Genomic DNA, 19,248 nt, shown 5'->3' with positions numbered 1-19,248 from the left:
CTGGCGGCACAACAGGTAGCTGGCTGGTGCTTCCAGGTAAGCGGGCAGGCAGGCAAGGCAGGTAACAGGCAGGTGCTTCCAGGTAAGAGGGCTGGCAGGCACGGCAGGTAACAGGTGGGTGCTTCCAGGTAAGCGGGCGGGCAGAGCCCATAGACAGACTGGCGGACTGGACTATAGACAGACTGTCGGGCAGAAGAGAAGTCAGGCTAGCGGACTGAGCAGAAGATCAGACTGGCGAACAGGACTGACTTGCAGAGGACCTGGGGGCTGAAGCAAAGTAAGAATCACAAAGCAACAACCTTGCACGGGCACCTCCATATTGGAAGAGGTGCCTCTTATAGGGAAAGCCCTCCAGTGATTGGCCGGGGACTTTTTAGGACGGTGCGGGCGGCCCCCTTAAGAGGGAGGGAGCGCGCGTGTGCCAGCCCTAAGCACAGAACCAGGGAAGCTGCGTGCACCAGCAGCAGCGAGGCCGGAAGACGCTGGAGCAGGACCGCGGCGGTAAGGGGGACGGCGTCTCTGCCTGGCAGGGGGCAGAGATGCCGATGCTACAGTATCCCCCCCTTTACGCCCCCTCTTTTTCAGGCCAGCAAGAAATTTTTTAAGAAGAGGGGCATGGATGTTCTCCCTGGGTTCCCAAGACCTCTCCTCCGGGCCAAACCCCTTCCAATTCACCAGAAAAAAGGTTTTTCCTCTTACCCTTTTGGTGGCCAAAATGTTCTCTACCTCATAGACGTCCTCAGCGGAAACTGGAGCTAAAGTGGTACCTGGATCGTCAGAAAAAGAATTAAGAACTGGTATGAGGAGAGATACGTGGAAGGAGTTGGGAATCCGTAAGGTGGCCGGGAGTTTTAGCTTGTAAGCCACGGGATTGATTTGCTTGAGAACCTCAAACGGACCGATGAACCACGGACCCAACTTATACGATGGAATTTTGAGCCGAACATGTTTGGAGGAGAACCAGACCCTGTCTCCCGGACGAAAAAGAGGCGGATCCAGACGTCTCTTATCGGCATGTCTCTTCATCCGTTCAGAGGACTTAAGAAGTGCGGATCTAGTGTTTTCCCAAATAGTAGAAAATTTGCTGACCAGAGACTCCGCGGCAGGATTGTCCACTGAAGCGGAGACGAGAAAAGGGATCCGGGGGTGTTGACCGTAGACCACAAAGAACGGGGATTTGGAAGAAGACTCACTCTCATGGTTGTTATAGGAGAACTCGGCCAAAGGTAGGAGCTCAACCCAGTCATTATGGTGAGCATTGACGAAATGCCGGAGAAAGCTGGTAAGGACAAGGTTGATACGTTCCACTTGACCACTGTACTGAGGATGACAAGGAGAGGAGAAATCCAGGGTGACATCCAATAGCTTACACGTAGCTCTCCAGAAGCGCGAAGTGAACTGGACCCCGCGATCAGACACAATGTGGAGGGGTAGGCCGTGGAGACGAAAGATGTGAAGGATGAAGTCCTTAGCCAGCACAGATGCGGACGGAAGACCAAGCAGAGGGATGAAGTGGGCCATTTTAGAAAAGCGGTCAGCGACCACCCAATGACGGTAAAATCGGCAGAAACAGGGAGATCCGTAATAAAGTCCATAGCAATGTGTTGCCACGGGGCGGAAGGTACGGGTAGAGGCAGGAGACGGGCAGATGCCTAGGAACTTTGTTACGGGCACAGGAGGAACAAGCCGAGATGAAATCCGCAACATCCTTGCATAGCGAAGGCAACCAGTAATGCCGGGCGATGAGCAGGAAGGTCTTCCTCTGGCCAGCATGGCCGGCTACTTTGGATGAATGACCCCAGAGAAGAACCTTCTTACGATCCGGAACCGTTACAAAAGTCTTACCGGGTGGAAGACGAGACAGGTCAAGGGGGGCCACGGTCATTACTCTGGAGGGGTCGATGATATGCAGAGGCTCCTCCTCTTGGTCGGAGGACAGGAATGAGCGGGATAGAGCGTCGGCTTTAACGTTCTTGTCAGCAGGGCGTTAATGTAGAGAAAAGAAGAATTGGGCAAAGAACAGAGACCACCGGGCCTGACGTGGATTGAGTCTCTGGGCGTTTTGTAGATAGGCCAGGTTTTTGTGATCTGTGTAGATGATAACTGGGCGCAGAGCCTCTTCCAGCAGGTAGCACCACTCCTCCAGCGCCAATTTGATGACAAGCAGCTCACGATCTTCTATGGAGTAGTTGCGCTCAGACGAGGAGAAGAGCTTGGAGGAAAAGCCGCAGGTTACCATTCTCCCGGACGGGGATTTCTGGGTGAGCACTGCTCCGGCTCCGGAGGAGGAAGCATCAACCTCCAGGAAGAACTGCTTGTTGCAATCCGGGTGGTGCAGCACAGGGGCGGAGGAGAAAGCTTGTTTTAGGGAGACGAAGGCCTCCTCCACTTCGGAAGTCCATTCCTTGGGATTTGCTCCCTTACGGGTGAGCGCGGAGATGGGAGCGGTACGGGAGGAGTAATGAGGAATGAAGAGGCGGTAATAATTTGCGCAGGAATCGCTGAATCGCCTTCAACCCCTACGGTCGGGGCCATTTTAAGACGGCAAAAACCTTCTTGGGATCCATCCGAAGACCAGTCTCGGAGATAATATATCCCAGGAACAGAAGGGAAGTTTGCTCGAAGAGACATTTTTCAAATTTAGCGTAGAGACGATTCTGCCGGAGCCTAAGCAGAACCTGACGAACATTCCTCCGGTGTGAGGGCAGATCCGGAGAGAAGACCAGGATATCGTCCAGGTACACCACTACGCAAGAATACAAAAGGTCACGGAAAATGTCGTTAACTAGCTCCTGGAAGATGGCTGGGGCATTACATCGACCAAAGGGCATCACGCGGTATTCATAGTGACCGTCCCGGGAGTTGAATGCCGTCTTCCACTCGTCTCCCTGGTGGATCCGGACCAAATTGTACGCCCCACGTAGATCGAGCTTGGTGAAGAGCCTTGCGCCTTTAAGGCGGTCGAACAGATCCGAAATGAGAGGCAGGGGGTACTTATTTTTATGGTAATTTGGTTAAGCCCCCTGTAATCGATACACGGCCGTAGCGAGCCATCTTTCTTTTTAACAAAGAAGAATCCTGCTCCAGCCAGGGAAGTAGATTTCTGAATGAATCCCCTAGCAAGATTCTCCTCGATGTACTCAGACATGGCCCGGGTTTCATCCAGCGACAAGGGGTAGATAAGCCCGCGGGGAGGTGAAGCGCCAGGTACCAGGTCGATGGGACAATCATACGGCCTATGAGGTGGTACTGTCTCGGCTTCCTTCTTGTCGAAGAAGTCCACATAGGACCAGTAGGGTGCCGGCAGACCGGGTAGATTAGCCGGAGTAGACGGAGGTCGAGCCGGGAGAACCGGAACCAGGCAGGTCTCATGGCAATCCTACTCCCAACGGAGCACTTCACCGGCACGCCAATTCAGAACGGGTTCAGGTTTCTGTAGCCAGGGTAGACCTAGCAAAAGGGAGTGAGAGTCCGGATAGCACATGGAAGGATATCCTCTCCGAGTACAGTATTCCCATCTGAAGGGTTACAAGCTCTGTGACGAGCAAGATGGTCACCGGAAGGAGTCTTCAGTCCACGGGCAATGGTTCAGCCAGACGTTTGGTGAGAATCTGATACTTCTCCACAAGGGACTGAGAAATGAGATTCCCAGCGGCTCCGGAATCCAGTGGGCGGTTTCAAAGAAGCGGGTCTCTCCACAGGGAATAGAAATGGATAGAGTCAAGGACGGAGAGGATTTACTCTTGCCTAGGACGACATCTCCGAGCGGTCCTAGACACTGGAGTTTCCCGGCTTCACCAGACAGGAACGGATCAGATGCTCCTTACTATCACAGTAGAAACAGCTCCCCTCGGCTAGGCGTGTTTCTTGGCGAGACTTGACCATCTTGGTCTGATCGATCTGCATGGGTTCGGGCGAGCGTGCCCGGGGAGTTGCTGTTTGGAAGGCAGGTTTCTGGAAAACAGGAGCGAGATGAGGAAATCTTCTCTCCCGGGTAGTCTCCTTAGCTCGTTCCAGGAAATGGATGTCAATAAGGGTAGCTAGTGACACCAGGTCATCCAGGGTGGTAGGAATGTCCCGGCCGGCTAGCTCGTCCTTGATCCGTCCGGAAAGACGCTCCCAGAAGGTGGACACCAGGGACTCGTTGTTCTAGGCAAGCTCAGATGCGAGGGTACGGAACTGTATGGCATACAGGCCCATGGTGGGACTTCCTTGGAGGAAATGGAGCAATGAGGAGGCAGTAGAAGTCCTTCGTCCGGGGTCATCAAAGACCTTCCGGAAGGCAGTGAGGAAAGCCGGAGGATCGGATACCTGGGGATCTCCGCTCTCCCATAAAGGGTTTAGCCATGCCAATGCTTCCCCCGGTGAGGTGAGACATGATGAACGCCACCTTGGCCCGGTCGGAGGGAAACTGATGTGCCAGGAGTTCAAAGTGCAGAGTGCACTGGTTCAGAAAACCCAGAAATAAGACGGGGTCACCCCCAAAACGAGGAGGCGCAGAGAGCTGGGGTCCAGAGCTGGATGCCATGGCACCAGTAGGCTGAGGCGCCGCAGGAGCGGGTGCTGCTCGGCTCGAGGCGGACACAGGTGGGACGGACAGCGTGTCCAGGTGGGAGTTGACAGACCGCAGGTAGGTCAGGATGGTTTCCTGTTGGGATCTCTGACGAGAAACCTCCTGGTACAGGTCAGAAAGCGAAAGAGCCTGGGGTCCACCGGGTTCCATGGCCGTTGCAAACTGTTACAGATCTAGGTGGTGGAACCTCTGTGCTGCAGTGCAAGGAGGGGCCAGAGGGGCGTGACTAAGTATCAACTCGGTCCGACCAAGGTCGCACGGCGGCTCAGTCGATTCCGTGAACCAGGGAGGAACCGAGCAGAGGGACCAGGTGCCACTTTGGGACCGACCTTGTATGAGAGCAGGTGACTCCCACGGGTCAGAAGGCAGGAACTGACCGGTACAGCGGATGAGCTTCGGCTGGCAGGCTGACGGGTGGTCCGGGTAGACAAGCAGGCTGATTAGGCAGATAGTCAGACGAGTGTTCCGGGTAGGCAAGCTGGCGGCACAACAGGTAGCTGGCTGGTGCTTCCAGGTAAGCGGGCAGGCAGGCACGGCAGGTAACAGGCGGGTGCTTCCAGGTAAGTGAGCGGGCAGAGCCCTTAGACAGACTGGCGGACTGGACTGTAGACAGACTGTCGGGCAGAAGAGAAGTCAGGCTAGCGGACTGAGCAGAAGATCAGACTGGCGAACAGGACTGACTTGCAGAGGACCTGGGGGCTGAAACAAAGTAAGAATCACAAAGCAACAACCTTGCACGGGCACCTCCATATTGGAGGAGGTGCCTCTTATAGGGAAAGCCCTCCGGTGATTGGCCGGGGACTTTTTAGGACGGAGCGCGCGGCCCCTTTAAGAGGGAGGGAGCGCGCGCGCTCTAAGCACAGAGCCAGGGAAGCTGCGTGCACCAGCAGCAGCGAGGCCAGAAGATGCTGGAACAGGACCGCGGCGGTAAGGGGGACGGCGTCTCTGCCTGACAGGGGGCAGAGACGCCGATGCTACAGTTTTTTAGTGTTGTACACTTAGTCCTAACTAGGGAACTTGACTATTTTACATATTGATTGCTAGTCTCATGCACTGCAGTACTTGTGTACTGCAATGCATTAGGGTTGCCAGTTTTACACTGATATTTAGTCCATTAGACTCTGCTCATGGCAAGGTTTAACATGCCACTGCAGTTGGGGGACCCTGAGGACCGGTAATGCCATGGTAGCCATTAGGATTCTGCGGGGTTACAATGGGGTTAACCATCCAATGCTGCTGTCAATATTGCCAGTGTGTATTAATAAATCAGTCCTTTTAATATTTTTGCCCTGTTATTGGCGCTCTGGTACCGCTATTCATATTCACTGAATATTGCCAGTGGCACCGAGGAGGTTAAAAGGCCATGATCAGTGCTAATACTGATCGTGACCAAGGCAAGATGGTGTATACCAACCTCCTGCAGTACCTGACAGCTGGCTCCTATGTTCTCTGTGACATCACTGAGAATAACTGTGCCAGAAAGCAGCATGCTTCACTGTGATTGGTCTGTCTATATTGACAGACCAATCACAGTGATCGCCAGGTGCGACTAAATCTGAGTGGTCCCGAACTAGCTAGCTATCTGTTAAACACAGCCAGTGTCTGCCTACTGTAGTGCAGGCTCTGCTCCTGAGCCTGCTCTATACACTCTGCTTGTGATGAAAGTGTACATCAGAAAGTTAAAGGCTTACAGCATGTCTAAGCAAATAATCGGAAAATTAGTAAACATAAAATAAATGTGAAGGAAAAATGAGATTAACATTATATTCAATAAAAAGCCAAAACACAGGATATTTATAGTATTTTTTAAGTACTTACTTCAGGTATCCATAAGGCACAACTAACGTGGACCCATTTCGTCCCACTTCTCGTAGGCTTCAGAGCTCCTCCTCTCTTTGGGCAAAGTAAACATTTTGCTTGAACGCCAAGTGCACAAGACCGACACAGCCAGTTTCCTGTGGGAACTTTGAGAATTCCGTAGCAAGCCTGAAGAACCAAAAAACAATATTGTGCACTTTGTAGTTTAACATTTATTCACACAAAGAAAAATATGTTGTAATTAAATTATCATAAACGGAAAAACCAGATGTAGCTATAAGATAACAATTGAGGACATTGTTTTTCGGTCACTCCACCATTTTTATATTTTATAATGTAAATTTAAATGATGATTTAAATGGTCATTGTCCTTTCAACAAACTTTGCCTAACTCAAACGTACAAGAAAATATAAGAACATTTATATTATAATTTATCAGATAAATATGCTTTTTGTCTTCACTTATGAGCAACTTATCCTCCTCTCTCCTGAACTCAAAATTTACACAGAAAAAACAGCTGACTGAGAGATCAGATTACAGCAGATTACTACTACTGAAGTTTATGGAGAGGAGCAGAATTAAGCTATGTTCACACGATGCATTTTGCTGTGTTTTTTTTAATGCAAATTTTAAGCTGCGTTTTACAGTACCAGCAAAAGCTATGAGATATCAGAATACTCATGCACACACATTGCTTTTTTTCCATGACTGAAATGGAAAACTGATGCATTTTTGAAAACTTCAGCATGTCACTTCTTTCAGCATTTCTGCAGCATTTTTTCACCCATAGAAAACAATGAGTAAGTGCAAAAACGCAGCAAAAATGCAAGAATCTGGTATTGATGCGTTTTTAGTGAAAAAATGCAGGTACAGTAGTATGTGAAACACATTTATTTAGGTGATTTCCCCAAGATTAAACCTTAATGTCTGTCTCCTCACTTGAGATTGGCAGTTAGGATTAGTACAGTTTATATATAATGTATATGTGAAAAGTAAACATTGTCTGACCAAAGTGTGAAATTGAACAATACCTAACCAATTCAAGGGAACAGTGTCCTACAAACTCAATGCTCTGCTAATGTATTAGGTAAACAATTTCCGACCAATTCAAACCCCACCCCCGCTGTTACATTTGTAATTTTGTATTTTTTCATAAACTCATGTGAACTTTTTTGTTCATATTAGTCACTATTTTTTCAGACATAAAAATCTTTTTCCACTAAATAATTTAATCAAATTGCACTTTTTTACAAAATGGTTTTATAGTTTCACATATGTCTTGCATTGGTGGCTTGTGTTCATGCTTCTGTGGTGGAAGCAAAGCTGAACTTTGAGATCCTGAAAAACGCAGCAAATACGCAGCTACAAACGCAGCAAAACATGCTTTTTGTAAGCGGCTTCTTTACTGTCAAGCGAGCAGGTTTTGCCTGTACAAAAAAATGCAGCAAAAACGCAACGTGTGAACATAGCCCAAGAGAGAAAGAGGTGGAGAGACACATAGATGGTGCTCCTGCTTTCTATTAAGTGGAATCACCAATACAGCAAAAATACAAGTTTGATAAACTCCGCTTATGAGCTATTATGTTATTATTTACCAATATGAACCCCATACACATTGTATAATCATACTAACAATATATTAAAAGGAAAAAAAACTTCTCAAAATTTCACTTTAACAAGTAAAGTTTTATTGAGCAATTTTTCCTTTTCCTAAAGCAGCACTCTAGTTTTTTTTTCTTATTATCCCATTACTGGTCCCGCAGTATATACAGTACTGTGCAAAAGTTTTACGTGGGGAGTGGAAAATAAAGAATGCTTTAAAAAAATAAAAAAGTGCTAATTAGACATGACAAACTCAGCACAGATTCAAATTCGCAAATCTCTGTAATTTTAGCTAATTTTGGTCTTTTGTGCCTCTTCCATTCGCCTTTTCTGGTCCCAAGCATGCCTCAATCTGGCCACCGCTTCCAGCCTGACTTGGCCTCTGACATCCCTGCGCGCTTTGCAGTTATGGCACACATCATGATGTCACAATGTGCACTGCCTGAAGCTTAGTCAGATCCTTAGAGGATGCACGTCATGGCGTTCACTGCCATCGTGTACAGTGACTTCAGAGGCCTCATTACAAGCCACAACACTGAGTAAAGCAGGCCAAAGAGGATGAGCGACAGCAAAAAGAAGAGGCATGAAAGGACTGCGAGATAGGGGAGTACTCATTTTTTCTTTAACCTCTTGCTGTCCCTCTATGGTTTAGAAAAAATGGCCACAGTTTTGCTGATTTAGCACAGAACGAAGTGCAAAAAAATCCATATTCTAGAAAATAGACATTTTTGTAAAAATTTGAGAATTAAATTCTGCTTAAATAAATTTGCTCCTCTCTAGTGTTAATGGCTTATTTTTATCAATTTATTTATCAGAATGCAAAGTGAATGAACAAAAGAGATAACTAAAATCAAATCTATAATTGGTGTGCCTACTCTGCCTTCAAAACAGCATCAATGCTAGGCACACTTGCAGAAAGTCAGGGATTTTGTAGTATTATAGACAGGTGTAGGTGTAACCAATAACGCCAAGAAAATGATAATGATCATAACTTTCACATGTCGGCCGAAACACTCTGTTGTAGAGAAAAACTGTTAAATTCATAAAGACATCTCCGGAGAGGGGACATATAGCCCTCACATTGAACATATGGTATTAATTATAACTGGGGAAGTGAGAAAGAGCTGACACTTCAACCTTCACTGAAGTAGGACCTCCTCCCATGAACAGGAAATTATAACAGGGGATCCGCTGAAAGCCAGCCTCCAAGTCTAGGAGCATCTTCTGTTCAAGGGAATTATCTCAGACACTTTGGAGGTCAGTGATGTATATTAGGGTTTTGCATTGAGCCGATATTTATGGGACATATATTTTCGGCGTTGTGGCAAAGTGACGAACATAACACATTCACTCACATCACTGTAAGGCCAGCCTAATACCTCCAACTTAATATAGGGTCAGCTGGATGATGCCACCCATGCCTTGTTTCATCTCTATAGAAAGATAAAATTGTGATAGGAAACAGTACAATAATATTTCCCTCCTGGGAGATCCAGGGACAAAGATACCTTGAAAGATGGGGATCTCATAATCGTCTAAAGACCAAGCACATCCCAAGACCAGCCCCCCAGATGAGCTCATCAAGGGATAGTATGTGGGCATATCATTTGATCTAATAAAAATCAGAGTTTGGGTTTCTGTCATTTGTCAATTCTGGAAGACACAGTACTCTGTGCTTCTCTCCGCTAAGCTCGGAGCCATTTCTGTGACACAGGTTTAGTACTTTTTCTTTTGTTATTGTCATAGAGAAAAACTAAAATCCATAAGACCTCTCCGGAGAGGAGACATATCACCCTCACATTGAACATATGGGGTTAATTATAAAGAAGGAAGAGAGAAACAAATTATAACTGGAGAATTAAGAGGGAGTGATGACACTTCAACCTCCATTGAAGTAGGATACTCCTACAGTGACCAGTTCATTACCACACAAGATTTGGTCTGGGAAAAAGGCATCAAGGCTGAGATTTGTTTTCACAGAAGCGGGGAAGTACGCTTCCCAGGCATTAACTTCCTCTGATCAAAGCACTTATCACAGACATTTTGGAGCCAGTGATAAATATTGGGGTATTTATCACTGAATACTTATTTATGGGACATATATTTTCAGTGTTGTAGTGAAGGGACGAACACAATCCATTCGGTCACATCACCGTAAGGCCATTCTTATCACTCCAACTTAATAACAGATCCGATGGATGGTGCTATCCATGCTATGTTTCGTCTCTATAGACAGGTAAAATCATGATAAGAAACAAGACGCCAATATCTACCGCCTGAGACCTCCAGAGGCAAAGATATCCGGTAAATTGGGGATCTCACAAAATTCTGAAAGACCCAGTACATCCCACAACCTGCCCCCACATGAGCTCACCAAGCGGAGGTATTTGGGTGTAACCAGGATCTAATAAAAAACAGAGTTTGGGTCTCTATCATTTGTCACTCCTGAAAGGTACAGCTTGCTGTGGGTTCTACCTGTTTTCCAAAAAAGTACCTCTCTCCACTAAGCTCTGAGCCATTTCCGTGACATACGGTTTAGTAATTCTCTTTCGTTATTCCTTTTTATTTTACTTAATTGTATATATCGTATAATTTTGCTCCCATTTTGCAACATCTTTGCATATTTTTATGAACACTGCCTACCTTTCTGGATTAAATATATAAAATTTAATAGCTCTAGCTCTGTTCCTCTTGCTCTGTAAACCGGATCCTTGAAGCCATATGCTACCTTGTAACGAGTGTCCAATTGGCCTGTATATACAATTGGTGGTGGCACCTAGTGGTTTCCTTTTGTTACTGTGGAGTTGGCAGTGACTGTACCGGGGTATACATATAATCCATATATATTCCATGAGCTGGAATCGGAGGTGTACCATACGCTCACTGAGTTCCTCAATAACCGGCCTTGCACTGAAGTCAGCTGCGGCCATCATTCATCTGTCAATTGCCTAATTGTCCTGACGACTGGTGGCAGTGGAGTTGCGTCTGGGATCTGCGTGACCCCAACTGGCACATCCACAAATAGGAGGCATTGCCCAACCATCCCACAAGGAATTTTCTGATTTTATCTAATTTTTAAAGTTTGATGAGGCTAAAAAAGTTTTCATTTATTCTGGATTTTGTGTCTCCTCCACATGACACAGATTTGAGCTGGGTGCTTAAAAATGTGATCATGCAGATGTTAGCGACACCTGCTACGTCCTCCATTTGCATAACCATACGGCTTGTAATGCCTAGTGTTGCAATTTCAATGTTGAGGAGTGCATACACTATATATGTATATAAATCAACTACCACATTTAATTGTCCCTTCTATCTGGAAATTCATGGTATACTTCTCTTCAGTTAGTGACCCTGAGAATTACATCCATTTATGTTATCTGGAAATCTGAGTAGATAAAAGTCACTGTATGAAGGAATTGCATGAACTGTACTGCTGATTGGCTTACTGCCATCAAGTAACATCTCCCTCCGGATATTGTTGCCACAATTCCAGAGGGAGATGTAGTTTCAAGAGTGGAGGTGTGATGCTCCTCAGGGAGAGGAGAGCAGTTTTTTATTATTATTACACTCTAACTGGCCCAAATGAGCATTAATTTAAATGTAGTGGAAAATCCTTTAAAAGTTGTATTACCAGCGACAATACTAAGTACTGCAGGATAACGTCTTCCATGCGGCTTCTGAATGTGTGCTACATACAGTGGTGTGAAAAAGTGTTAGCCCCTTTCCTGATTTCTTATTCTTTTGCATATTTGTCACCCTGAAATGTTTCAGATCCCAAAACAAATTTAAATATTAGACAAAGAAAACATAAGTAAACAAAAAATGCAGTTTTTAAATGAAGGTCTTTATTATTAAGGGAAAAAGAAATCCAAACCCACAGGGCCCTGTGTGAAAAAGTGATTGCCCCCTAAACCGAATAACTGGTTGGGCCACCCTTAGCAGCAACAACTGCAATGAAGCATTTGCAATAACTGGCACTGAATCTTTTACAACGCTCTTGAGAAATTTTGGCCACTCATCTTTGCAAAATTGTTGTAATTCAGCCACATTGGAAGGTTTCCGAGCATGAACCGCCTTTTTAAGGTCATGCCACAGCATCTCAATCGGATTAAGGCCACTCCAAAGTCTTACTTTCATTTTTCTTAAGCCATTCAGAGGTGAACTTGCTCGTGTTTTGGATCTTTGTCCTGCTGCGTAACCCAAGTGCGCTTCAGTTTGAAGTCATAAACAGATGGCCGGACATTCGCCTCCAGGATTTTTTGGTAGACAGCAGAATTCATGGTTCCATTTACCACAGCAAGTCTTCCAGGTCCTGAAGGAGCAAACCAGACCATCACACTACCACCATATTTTACTGTTGGTATGATGTTCCTACTCTAAAATGATGTGTAACTTTTATGCCAGATGTAGTGGGACATACACCTTCCAAAAAGTTAAACTTTTGTCTCTTTAGTCCACAGAGTATTCTCCCAAAAGTCTTGTCGATCATCAAATTGTTTTCTGGCAAAACTCAGATGAGCCTAGATCTCAATTACTTTGTTTCTCATTTGTTCCTTAATTTCTTTGGATTGCAGCATGTTGTCTAGTTTTTGATGATCTTTTGGTCAACTTCACTTTGTCAGGCAGGTCCTATTTAAGTGACATCTTGATTGAGAACAGGTCTGGCAGTAATATGGCCTGTGTGTGGCTAGGGAAATTGAACCCAGCTTCCCAAAGATGTAATAAACCACAGTTAATTCATGTTTTAAGGGGGGAGGGGGTCAATCACTTTTTCATACAGGGCCCTGTAGGTTTTGGATTTCTTTTTCCCTTAGTAGTAAAGACTTTCATTTAAAAACTGCATTTTTTGTTTACTTGTGTTTTCTTTATCTAATGTTTACATTTGTTTTGTGATCTGAAACATTTAAGTATAACAAACATGCAAAAGAATAAGGCTGTGTGCCCACGTAGCGTTTTTCAAGCGTATATGCTGCGGAATTTCCGCAGCGTAAACGCTTGTAAAACGCATGTATATCCGCACCCCATGGTCCCCAATGGCATTCCGCAATGTCAATGCCCATGCTGCGGATTTTTCCGCAGCGTATATGCTGCGGTCAAAAATCCGCAGCATGTTCATTAATTTTGCGGAAGCGCAGCGGAATCAATGTGCGGATGGTACCCAAGTCTGGATGAGAGGAGACTCTCATCCAGACCTGGGTACCAAAGAACCTGTAAAAAAAAGAAAAAATAAAGTTTATACTTATCTTCTGATGTTTTCCCTCCGTCGCGCTGTTGTCTGAAGGACCTGCCACGTCATTGAGTCATGTGACCCACCACATGACTCAATGACGTCACCGCAGGTCCTGCACACAACAGCGTGAGCCGCTCAAGCCTCCGGACGGGGCAGAGAATGCATCAGAAGGTGAGTATAAAGTTTATTTTTTTATTTTTTACCACTCTGAACAAGTTGTCAAGCACTTTTCCAAGTGATGCTTGGAGAAGTGCTTGATAACCCGCATGCGGAAATGCATGCAAAGACGCCTCACAAACGCTTCTACCTGTCGGGAAAACCGCATGTAATATCCGCATGCGATTTTCCCGCCAGGGAGAAGCGTAAAAAATATGCTTCAGGTCCGCAACGTGGGCACATAGCCTAAGAAATCAGGAAGGGGGCAAACACTTTTTCACACCACTGTACATTTCTAAAGATATTCTATATAGAGACAGGAGTATATGGGAGAGATTGTAGCAAGCACAAATCTCAACCCACTAGCTCAGGGACAATTGAAAGAGACATAGATCCAGCAGAGTTGAAAAATGGTGAAAATGGACAATATAAGTCATACAATCACCAAAACGGTTATTCTTTTAAAACATTAAAACCATGACACCTTATTCTGGAAAGTCACCAGCATAAAAAGGTCCAAAAAGTTTTCAGAATTTAACCATAAAGCTGTGTTAATTGAGTTTCTAACCATGCAGGGCTGTGGAGTCGGGAGTCATGGTCCATTTTGGTGGAGTCGGGTGTCATTATAAAATGGACCTACTCCAACTCCTAAAATAAATAATAAATTGGGTACAGTAGTTCAATGCAGTTTGTGGGGAATATTTTTTCATAAGAATTGGGGAAAGTTATGAAATGTCCTATAAATGTCTGTCCTATTCCTCATCTAAGGGTCTAGACTTTTAGCTCAGATGAATCTGTGCTACAGTAAATTTATCACTTAAACATGAGCCATGTATGAGGGAGTCAGAGTCGTAGAGTCGGAGTCATGGAAATTGAGGAGTCGGAGGTTTGGCTTACCGACTCCACAGCCCTGCAACTAAGTCATCATCCCAATCTATCGCCATGATGTCAGTAGTAGCTGACTTCCAGTAGTCAGTCTTCAGATTGAAGTAGTATAAACCCCTGCTATCCTCATAATGGGTCTTTCTGTTACAACTGATGGTTATATAATAGGATAACCTTCAAAAGAGAATCTGTAACCAGATTTTTGCTACCTCATCTGAGAGCAGCATAATGTAGAATAAGAGATCCTGATTCCAATGATGTATCATTTGGTTTATTGGGTGCAGCAATTGTGACAAAATCAGAGTTCCTGGATGTAACATGAAGCAGAGCTCACAAAGCAAACCCCGCCCACACCACAGTCCTCTATGTACACTGTCTACTGACAGTGAGCAGCTTATAACAATAGGGGGCATGGTCGGACTAGAAGTCACTGAGACCTAGTTTCATCAATGATAATCACCTGGTAATAAATCAGTCACTGAAAGTAAACAACAGTGCACAGTCTGACACATCGCTGAAATCTGTGTTTTAACCCCTACTATCAAGCTGTCCTCAGATTACAGAGCAAAAACCTGCTGACAGATTCCCTTTAAGAAGGTTCTAAAACTGCAAACAATTGCCACTGACCCAATTATTTGCCCATTTTTTTCTGATATAGTATTCGGAAATTTTAGAAGGATCATCTTAGTTGGATTGCACAAGATAAAGCCCCATCCAATTTCCAAAGTAAACATTCCCAGGAATGATTTTATTAAATAATTAAGTACATGTCGTCCCACCATTTCTCCACTATCATTTTTAGTTTATATTACTTTCTTTGATTTGACTGGTCACACAAAGTTTAGTCTTTCTAAAAAAATCAATACCAGGACCTGATCACTGTACACATGACACTTCGGCTATATTCACACATTGAGACATAGTTCCATAATTGGTTCTGGATTACAACCTTCATGCCATTTTTACTAATTACACAAAATACTTCTGAAACTACTCCTGACTCACACTATTACACCTACTCTATTACATATGCCGTGTACCTTGGTGGATATTTTATAGGTCTAATTAAATTCATACTGTATTTCTCTATAGTTATCTTACCTAGTCAGGTCATATTTATTTGCTGTGGCCATTGGATTTTGGTTCTACACCCCTAACAGACTCTATGTTCACTAGTTAATTTCATGTTCTTTTTGTGTCGTGCCCTACCTGTCTTTTCCCACACCCCTTCCGTTTTTCTTTCTCCATTCTTTAATTCCATTTATGGATTTTCCACATCATCATTGCCTTAAGTGTTTTGTTTTAAAGAGAATCTGTCCGTATGGACACAGATCAACCTAAGAATCTGCCTCCAGAGCTTTATTTAAAATAAATGAAAGGGCGCACTACCAATGTGAGACATGAAATGACTGACAGTCTGCTCTTCTGATCGCTTTGTGTGATGATTATACAGTACAGCAGAGCTGAGCTTTGTCTTATTACAAAAACAGCTGGAGTTGTCCTCCCACAGTGCTGTCAGCTCTGCTGCAGAGCTGTGCCTAATTTCAACTAGCACTTCTTCAGCTTTCATCTCACACAGTCAGTGTGGGAAGAGAGGAAGTACAGCAGACCTTTGTTTTCATTACAAACAGATCTGCAGTTGTAGTTCTCCACTATCCGTGGTGTCAGGTCAGCTATACGGTCTCTCCCCCCACACTGGCTGTGTAAGATGAAAGCTAAAGAAGTGTTAGAGCAGGGAGAGGACTGGGAGCTCTCATGTTGCTTGTTAAATGATCTGAGGTTGGAATGCCACTGGAGGGTGCCGATCCTGCTGGTGAGCACAGCTGTGACAGAAGGCCAGCACGAACATCCAGGTAAAAATAAGCCTTTATTCGGACATGTTAAAAACTAGTATAAGACAAACCTGCCGCATTTCTGGGGCGATAGTAGCGCCCTCTTCAAAGGATGTTACAACAGAAATGAGAACAGACATATATAGGAACATAACCATTCAGCGACTAATAGATTTATTTGCATTAGGTAAACACACGCTGGGAAAGAAATGATGACACATCAAGAAGTAAAAGCATTGGTTAGTAGATATAGAACAAATCATTCTTAAAATTCATCCCATTAGGGTGTTTGTTATCTAAATGTAAGATCCAATAAGCTTCCCTTAGAGTAAGCCGTGTTTTGAAGTTGCTGCCGCATTTAGGGCGTTCAACCTTCTCCATTCCAAAAAACGCAAGGTGTGTGAGGTCCCCTTTATGTACAGTGACAAAGTGATTGGAAGCACCCGAGTATGTGCTGTTTCTATTATTAATATTTGCAATATGTCCCGCTATTTTTTTCTGACGTTTTCAGGTGGTACAATCTATATAATTCAATTTGTATGACAAACATGTAATACAGTATATAACATATTTGGTGCCACAATTAATAAAAGAAGTAATGTTATAATTGATGTGCGGGGGTATTATAAAAAGCGTGTTTTGTCCAATGCGAACGCACATATGTTACACCTGTTACCTGCACATTTATGAAAACCCTTGATGCTGAGCCAAGTGGATGTTGGGGTTGGTTGTCTCAACTAGAGGAGAGTAAATAGAGTTTCCGGAGACGTCTTTTCTATAGAGAGAAGTTTTTACCATCTGTGCTGTAAGGTCCCCTGATAACATTACATCTAGGAATGAAGTCTGTCTAGAGGGATTATTAATTGTGAAATGTAAAATTAGTTTGTTGTTATTAAGATATGTGGTGAACCCGTCTCCTTGCCAGAAAATGAGGATATCATCCACATATCTTCCAAACCAATGAATGTGGTGCATATATGGATTGCTCTCTGAAAAAATGAAAATTTCCTCCCACGAGGACATATACAGGATGGCGAAGGACAGGAAAATGTTGACCCCATCGGGGCACCCAAAGTCTGAAGAAGAAAATCTAAATTAAACCTGAAAAAATTGTGCTTCAATAGATATTCTAAAGCCGACAAAATAAAACATTTTAAATTAGATGAGTATGCACTATATCTATCAAGATGGTATTGAATGGCGAAAAGGGCTAGGGAGTGTGGAATAGTGGGAGTACAAATTAATGACATCACAAGTCATAAACAGAAAATCATCAAGCCATTTAAATGTATTGAATATTTTAAGGAGTGTAGTAGTATTTTTAAAGTACCCTGGAGTTCTGACTACAAGTGGCTGGAGGTGTTCATCCACCCATTGACTCAGGTTCTTGTTTAGGGACCCTTTCCCAGATATTATAGGGCATAAGGGAGGTGGAAATACACCTGTGAAAATTTTGGGTAACCCATGAAAAATGGGCAGGATGGGATGATCAGGTAATAACCATCTCTTGATTTTGTCATTGAAAATTCCTAGTGCACTTCCCTCACCCAAATATTTGGATAGTATACATTTGAAAAAGAGTGGGGTTGGTTGTTAAAAGTCTATATGTGGATGTATCACTGAGAACGTCTTGGGCAAGATTAATTTACAAAGAAGTATCAAGTATAACCACTCTACCAACCTTATCAGATTGATGGATTGTCAAGTTTAGATTAGCTTGTAAATCGCTGATAGCTTTGGATTCAACTCTGTTAAGATTTTTATAGCGATATGAAGTTTTGGTCTGTCCGTGCAGTACTTTTAGGTCCCGTTCGACCGAGGTCTGGAATACATCCAGGGATGGTACCCTGGATTGTAATGGGTTGAGTTCTTAGGGACAATGTTGATATCTTTGTCCTTAATAAAGATGGGTGTGTTTCCCCTCATCCTGTAATGATGTTAAAGAAGTGAAGTCAGGCACAGCTCTGCAGCTGAGCTGACAGCAGAAAAGGAGTGGTGAAGCTGTAAGTGTACTTGTAATGAGACAAACTTCAGCTTTGCTTTTCTATGCTAGTTATAATCACACTCAGCTCTGTATCGAGATCAGGAAAGGAAAATGTCAATCATTACTAGGAATGAGCATAAAAATTCCAGTGGAAATGAATTTTACAAAAATCCGCATTCACTGAATGCAGATTTTTTGGAATTTGCTTCTGCGCTGATTCAGTAAAATGGTGGCCAATAGCCACCATTTTTCTAAACCATAAAAGGCCATCAAAATGTTAAAAATAAAAAATACTTAATACTCATCTCTCCGGTCCAGTCAGGAGAGTAGACTGACAGGTAGTATATGTCTCACACTGGTTCATTTAAAAACAAGCTCTGGAAGAAGATTCTCATGCACATCTCTGTTCAGCCCATAGATCTTTAACAGCTCCTTTACATATAAGAATAACATGGATTTCTTTGAAATAAGACAGCGGATCAAAAATATCAAGATATAATTTTATACACCTTTCTACGACCTTAACGACTATATAGATGACTTCAGTATATACTACTTAGGACTGACGGTGTCCCATTAAACTTTATATTCGTCTTGGTTTTAGATATTTTATACGTAGTTTAAGCATTTTTAGCGGTTTATGGCATTTACAGATAACACCATGTGTGTGTGTACATATATGTACATATATATTATTTTTTTAATAGGGGAAAAAGTACATGATTTGAATCTTTTAGGGTTTTTTCATATTTTTTTAAACCATTAATTAATTATTTAACCATCATCTGATTGCTTGTGCTATATATAGTAATACCACACTATTGCTGTATACAGTAAAAATCACACTCTCCTTTGAAGCCCAGCCACAGATTGGGTTTCAAAAAAGCCTTGTGATGGCAAGCACGGAGGTCTTCAACAAACCCCCAGCTGCAACATCAACCCATCGGTGCACAAAATGATGTGCCCCCATGCTGGCGCACTGTTAAAGCACCACTCAAGCATTTTTTTTTAATTCTCTGCTGGAGTGGCGGCATCAATCTAAATACCCTGACGCTAGTATTATACTCACCAGCTGCTGTCTTCAGCTGTTCCCGCCATCTGGTCCTGCAACATCTGACTGACCGGAAGTCAGAGGTATCAGTCACAAGCTCTCAATGTAAGCCT

At 43.9% G+C, this 19,248-nt stretch overlaps 1 protein-coding gene across 3 annotated transcripts in view; it reads right to left on the bottom strand.

The window, feature by feature from the left end:
- JADE2 (jade family PHD finger 2) overlaps nt 1-19,248 on the bottom strand; it is a 338,504-nt gene that overhangs the window by 91,619 nt on the left and 227,637 nt on the right. For all 3 annotated transcript variants that reach the window (XM_073649598.1, XM_073649599.1, XM_073649601.1), the window contains exon 7: nt 6,392-6,559. In XM_073649598.1, the coding sequence (XP_073505699.1) occupies nt 6,392-6,559 (168 nt within the window). The remainder of the gene's footprint in view (nt 1-6,391; nt 6,560-19,248) is intronic.

This window comes from Phyllobates terribilis, unplaced genomic scaffold (assembly GCF_046119375.1).
Source record: "Phyllobates terribilis strain yellow unplaced genomic scaffold, ASM4611937v1 Scaffold_10__3_contigs__length_209671492, whole genome shotgun sequence".
Lineage (NCBI taxonomy): Eukaryota > Metazoa > Chordata > Amphibia > Anura > Dendrobatidae > Phyllobates > Phyllobates terribilis.
Note: the sequence above shows the minus strand (reverse complement) of the source record. Positions and strands in the feature narration are given on the sequence as shown.